Below are 6,576 nucleotides of genomic sequence, written 5' to 3' on the forward strand. Positions count from 1 at the left end.
TTTTAGTAGAGACGGGGTCTCGCTCTTGCTCAGGCTGGTTTCGAACCCCTGAGCTCAAACAATCCGCCCGCCTCGGCCTCCCAGAGAGCTAGGATTACAGGTGTGAGCCACCGCGCCCGGCCTTGATTCAAAGATTTAGCAAAACAGAATGTAAAATGTCTCACTAATAATTAACAGTTGAAATAATATTTTGGACATTTGGGGCTAAATAAATTATTAAAATTAATCTCACCTGTTTCTTTTTACTTTTTTCCTAATGTAGCTACTAGAAAATATAAAGCTACACATGTGCCTCATGTTAGATTTCTCTTAGGCAGGGCTGGTTTAGACCCTTTCCCAGGCCTTGTTCCTCTGACATCCCCTTCAGGCCTGGCCCTTTAGTCTAGCTTCAAGGTCTTGCCTGCTCTTAGGAGATGCCACATGCTGGGCCAGATTGGGGGGCTGGGTGCGAAGGTTGCAGGTGAGACCCACTCCTGTCAGGGAAGCCAGGGGCTGGGGTGGCTGTCCGGGCAGTAAGGGGTTCTGGAGCAGGTGACATTCCTGGGACTGTAGGTGGTCAGGGCAAGGTCAGCCTGGGGTTGGGGCAATGATCTGAGAAGGCCTCCTTAACCAGTCAGGAAAGGAAGGATCTCGGGGCTGGAAGACAGAGACTCAGTTTTTGCAACCAGGACTCAAAAGTGGGCTTGGTCACAGGCCTAAACTCAGTGTCTAATTACTCCGACTAGACGCAGAGTAAGACACCAACAAGCCCTACTGAGGGTCTCTGGATTTCACTGGTCAAGGAGCAGGCAGTCCTCGGTCTGCAATCGTGGCAGAAGCACCAGCTGGGGCTGGGGAGCTCAGGGATAAAGCCAGACAGGGTTCTTGCCCTTGCCAAAGCCACAGTCCCACAGTGGTCTCAGCGCCCAGCCCCACTTTGGACCTGAGCTACCCTACACCCCAGTCCCTCCCACCCTTCACGGTGGGATTCCTGGCACATACCTTGTGAACCATGGTATGGCCCAGTGGGGTAGCCTCTGCCTCTGCTCCCAATTAGGCAGCCCCAAATATAAGGGAACCAGAGCCTTTGGCTCAGCCAAAGGCATCTGAAGGGTCCATGTAGCATCCTGGTCATCCACCCTGCCTTGTACCCCATTTCTTCCTCAACTCCAAGCTTACACAAATGGCAGGCTGCCCAGGCCAAATTCCATGTCTGTCCCAATCCTTGATCCACTAACACACAAAGCCAGGTCAGAAGGGGTTATACAACCCTGGGTGCAAACAGCCAGCTTCCGACATGTGCTCACTGTGCTGTGTTTGCCATGCAAACGTGACAAAGTCCAGGCCTCCTGACTGCAGGGAACACCCCGCAGCTTCTCTCTGCTACACTTTAAAGTATGGACTACTTTCAAGTTCACCCGGTTGTCATTAACCTTCCCTAGCCAGGTTTCCTCCTTGGTTCTCTGCCAGGTAAGAGGGGCTCGTTTAGATTAAAGGTTTGGGGCCTCAGCTCTGGCTCCTTTGCAGGTATGCCTTAGTTTTTGGTTTGACAACAACAAGCCCTACTGAGGGTAGGGCTCCTCCTGTGCAGTAAGTTTTGGAGACGAACACTTTGAGAGGAGAGAAAACGTAACACGGATGGTACAAAGGGTTCTCTGAGACTCAGTTAAGGCCGTTTTAGCTCTGGTGAAACGTGTGTACGCGTGTGCACACCACACGCATGCACTCTTGTATACCAAGCTGAATGCTATCTTTAAAAATTTAATGTCTTTTTAAATATTTGCTTATGTTTCCTAGCTACATGATTTTTAATCTCGGCTGGCAGAGCTGTGGAGATGTCACCCAGGGCAGAGGCTTAGAGACTTTCAGGCCACAGACTATTCCAGAGGCTTCCACCCTCAGCCCAGATTCCCTGCTCCCAAGGGCCCCTGCAAGGAATACCTTATGAGAATGAAGGGCAGCCAGGTGCCATGGCTCACGCCTTTAATCCCAGCACTCTGGGAGGCCAAGGTGGGAGGATCACTTGAGGCCAGGAGTTCAAGACCAGCCTGAGCAAGAATGAGACTCCCATCTCCACTAAAAATAGAAAAATTAGCCGGGTGTGATGAAGCTCACTGTAGTCCCAGCTACTCGGGAGGCTGAGGCAGGAGGATCGCTTGAGCCCAGGAGTTTGAGGTTGCAGTGAGCTATGATGACTTTAGCCAGGGCGACAGAGCAAGATTCTGTCTCAACAGCAACAACAACAACAAAAAGCTTGACCAAAATGAATGTTGACATTTAAATAAAGAGAGAGAGAGAGAGAGAATGAAGGGGAAGAGCTCTTCTGCTTTTGATAAGATGCCAGTGAGGTACTGCTTGGTTTTATTAGATATAAAGAACTATCAATTCAAGTGAGAAGTAGCACAACCACTGCCGTATTAGGAAGATGAGTACTCAAGAGCCCAGACTGTGACGCTGCTGGAGGCCCGTTGCTGATGGCTCCTGGGACCACTGACTTAATCCAGGGTCTCCTCCCTCACACAGGCCCACCCCAACCTTTGTGCCTTCTTAAAGTCCTTCAGAGAAGACACTTACCACCAAGGTCATCCCTTGTGGCACCTAACTTTGTTAGCCAGGAAACAGCAGTGTCTGTCCCTGCAAGGATGGTGCCTATGGTGGCCACATCTCAAGGAAGCCGAGATGAGCTCAGCCCTGTTTTGTCAGTTGGGAGGCGAACCCATTCCAGTAAACAAAGATCTTCTAACTACTCATAGGAAATACTGAAGGCAATAAAAAAGCAATGTGTAAAGCTAGCCCTTTAGACCAGAGGCTGCAAACTCAAATGCCTACCTGGGCCAGCACCAGACAGGTGTTCTATACGAGTGAAGGGCAGTGGGGGATGGGATGGGTGGGCAGGAGGCGAGAGGGACCAAAGGTGGAGGTGGTGGGGAAGTGCAGCAAACTGGAGCTGACACCATGCCCCATCCTCCACCCAGAAAACTTAGTTTTTTAATGTGCAATCTCCCAAGTTTCAGATATTGGCAACAAATACAAAGGTTTTTAAACCTTATAACTTCTGCCTTAGACAAATTTCTAAATTAAAAAAAGCTCCCCCCCCACCAAATAATAAAACTTCAACCCAATTATTACAAAGAAATTAATAGAGAAATATAAAAATACAGCAGCTTCAAAAATATGTGTTTCCCCATTTTTTAAAACAAAATCAATAAAATTAGTGAGTCAAAATTCATTGAGTTCACTCTTGTGTAGAAGGAAGCCAGCTGGGTCAATCTATTGCATTATTATTATTATTTTTTTTAACTTTAGAGATGAGGGTCTCGATATGTTGCCCAGGCTGGAATGCAGTGACTATTCACAGGTGCAATCATAGCTCACTGTAACCTGGAACTCCTGCACTCAAGTGATCCTCCTGCCTCAGCCTCCCGAGTAGCTGGGACTACAGGTGCGAGTCACCGCCCCCAGCAGCCCTGCATTAAAATGATGCCTGCTGTGAACCAACCCCACATATGAGGATGTCATCCTGCTCGTTCTCACACTATCCCCCGTGAGGCTCAGATAGGATTAGGCTGTCTATCACGGACAAGAAACCAAGGCACACAGCAAGGAGGGTCCCTCCTTAATATCATAGAGCCCCTCAGCCAAAGAAGTGTTCACACCGCACAGTTTGGCTCTATCACATAGACAGCTGAAATAACCAAAGTTGTGCAGCACTTCACAGGGCGCTGAGCAAATAGTGAGCGCAACTGTGTGTCTGCTGAGCGAGTCGTGCAGGAGGGAACGAATGAACGTAGCCACTTCCCTCAGACAGTGCTTCCCGCTAGGAAAATCAGGAGCTGCTCTTGCCAGTCCAAAGACTGGATTTCCCCAGGGGCAGCAAGGAAGACGAGGGAGGTAATGCAGAGCCTCCTCTGTGAGTGACAGATGGCCTTCCCAGCTCTAACAGAACACCATCTACCCTCTCTGGCTCGTAGACACAGAAGAAATGATTCAAGAACCTCTGGGCTGTGTCTGCTTTGACCTTGGGCTAGGACCCGCGATCTAGAGCAAGTCCTATGCCCAAGCATCCCATGTCCCTGCTTTCCTTCTGTGTGGTGCCATGGGGAGTTCCCAACATTCTTATCCTCAAAGGACTTGGCACAGAAAGTCAACATCAACATAAGAAAGAAAAAGGCTCTTTCTTCTCCCAGGCGTGCATGGCTATTCCTGTCCTGGCCCTGCACCACACGGACTGTCTTGGCCCTGCCCTGACAGGCCCCCAAGGCAACAGCGTGGTCCTTCTTTATTCTGGCTTGTGCTGGGAGCCAAGGTCCCAGAAAACCCGACCCTCTCAGCTCTGGGGGACTCTGACAGGGAGAAGGGATTGGCTCATGCAGAGTTTCTCAAAGGTGTCATGACTGGCATTTTAAGTAGACCAAGTCTTTGCTGTTGGAGGCTGTGCTGCACCCTTGTAGGATACCTGATAAATTCCAGGGGTGCCCCACAGTCACAGTGACCCCCCCAACACACACACACACACACACACACACGCAGACGTTTCCAGTGCAGCTTAGAGGGGCAGTCTGTGCCCGTTTGAAAGCCGCTGGGTTGGTAGCCCCCTCATGCATTTGGGAAACAGAAGCCCCAGAGGCTGAGTTACATGTCCATGGCTATGCCTCAGATCTGACGACTCCTGGTCCAGAGTTCTTTCCAGCTGCACTCTAAGCAACGGATGCTCCTGCGTGTGCCTGGAGCACTACAAACACACCACGGGGTAGCACAGCATGGCAGAGTCTCAGAGGAGAGAGCCGTCTATCCCAATGGCTCAGAGAAACCAAGGCACAGAGAGACAGAATAAGCTCCCTGTGATTAGTTAGCAAATGCCAAGTGGGGAGTAGGTTCCCAGGGGATACATTTTCCTAGGTGCAGCTTGTCTTGGTAAGTCCTGCTGTCTAGCTGGCGACTGTGAATGTGGCTGCCCCCCTAGCAGGGGGGTCTTTGTAGTTACCACCAGCCGAAGCCAACATGGAGACACAGGGGCTCAGAGAGCAGGAGCCAGGCCCCAGTCTGTAGGTCAGAGCCAGGACAGCCCAAGGGTCCAGGCTTCATCTCGAGTCCCCAGCGGGCTCAGCGGGAGTGTGGACAACTGCATCCCGGGCTTTTGACCCCCTTCCAAGGTCCTCGCAGTCTCCGTTGGGAAATACAGCCGTTAGTGCCAGCTCCTCTTCAGGTTCCGGGAAGTTACCTGGAACACAGGAGAAGGACTCACCCCATCAGACGACAACGTTTCAGTGAGTAAGTTAGGAATGAAAGGGAGGAAGTTGGTCCCAGTGAATATCTACTTAAAAAACAAAACAATATACATAGCGACAACCTTAAAAATGTACATACCCTTTGACCCAGCAATTCCACTCCTAGGATTTTATCCTAAGAAAATAATTAGTAATAATTAGTGGAACTGCTGCAGCCATCTTGCCACCAGCCCAAGCAGCACTGAGGACGGCCCAGCAGAGGGAAGGGAAGACCCTGCCTCCTTGGCGGGGTCATTGAGCCCTGCCTCTGCACCAACCAACTCTGAAGCCACCTCTACCTCTGGCCTGTTTGCTAGGCGAGATAATGAATCCCCTCACTGCTTATGCTGGCATGAGTCACGGTTTCTTACCTGCAGCTGAAAGCATTCGAATGATTCAACACCCAAATGGGACTGTTGAGTAGTGTGCTCACACTATGGTGGGATTCAGGGACTGAAAATGATGTCTAAAGCTCCATAGACCTAAACACACACACTCTCACACTAATGAGACAAGTAAAACTGGGGAAATCAGAATAAAACCTGCAGATTGTATCAATGTCAGTATCCTGGCTGTGATATTGCGCTACAGTTTTGCAAGACGTCACCATTGGCGAAACTGGGCAAAGTGTACACGGGATCTCTCTGTACGATTTTTTACGACTGCATGTTAATTTACGATTCCCTCAAAAAAAGATAAAAGATATATAAATAACATAATTATTGCTGTGGAGAGACAGTCACGATGTTATGGATGAAGAAAGTAGATTCCAAAACAATATGTACAGCCATGCACGGTGTAATGATGCTTTGGTCAACGACGACCATGTATGTGTGATGGTGGTCCCATAAGATTATAATGGAGCTGAAAAATTCCTATTGCTTAGTGACCTCGTGTCTGTCCTAATGTCATTGCACAACGCACTGCTCACGTGTTTGTGGTGATGCTGGTTTGAACAAACCTACTATACTACCAGTAATCTAAAAGCTCATACAATCACATATAGTACATAATACTTGATAAAGATAATAAACAACTATGTTACTGGTTTATGTATTTACTATACTATATCTTTTATTGTTACTTTAGAGCATACTCCTTCTACTTATTAAAAAAAAACACAACAGTATAACGGCCTCAGGCAGGTCCTTCAGGAAGCATTCGAGAAGGCCCTGTCACAGCAGATGACAGCGCCATGCATGTTACTGCCCCCGAAGACCTTCAAGTGGGACAAGACGTGGAGGTGAAGACAGCAACGTTGACGATGCTGACCCTGTGCAGGCCGAGGCTAATGTGTTTATGCCTTAGTTTTTAACAACGGAATTTAAAA

At 49.0% G+C, this 6,576-nt stretch overlaps 1 protein-coding gene across 1 annotated transcript in view; it reads right to left on the reverse strand.

Annotated features, from left to right (window-relative positions):
- Positions 1-3,393: 3,393 nt before the first annotated feature.
- Positions 3,394-6,576, reverse strand: part of LOC105816726 (chromosome unknown open reading frame, human C2orf72) — a 10,126-nt gene continuing 6,943 nt past the window's right edge. The window contains exon 3 of the mRNA XM_012652212.1: positions 3,394-5,200. Coding sequence (XP_012507666.1) covers positions 5,061-5,200 — 140 coding nt within the window. The 3' untranslated portion in view covers positions 3,394-5,060. The remainder of the gene's footprint in view (positions 5,201-6,576) is intronic.

Source organism: Propithecus coquereli, unplaced genomic scaffold, assembly GCF_000956105.1.
Source record: "Propithecus coquereli isolate 6110/MARCELLA unplaced genomic scaffold, Pcoq_1.0 Scaffold383, whole genome shotgun sequence".
NCBI classification, from domain to species: domain Eukaryota; kingdom Metazoa; phylum Chordata; class Mammalia; order Primates; family Indriidae; genus Propithecus; species Propithecus coquereli.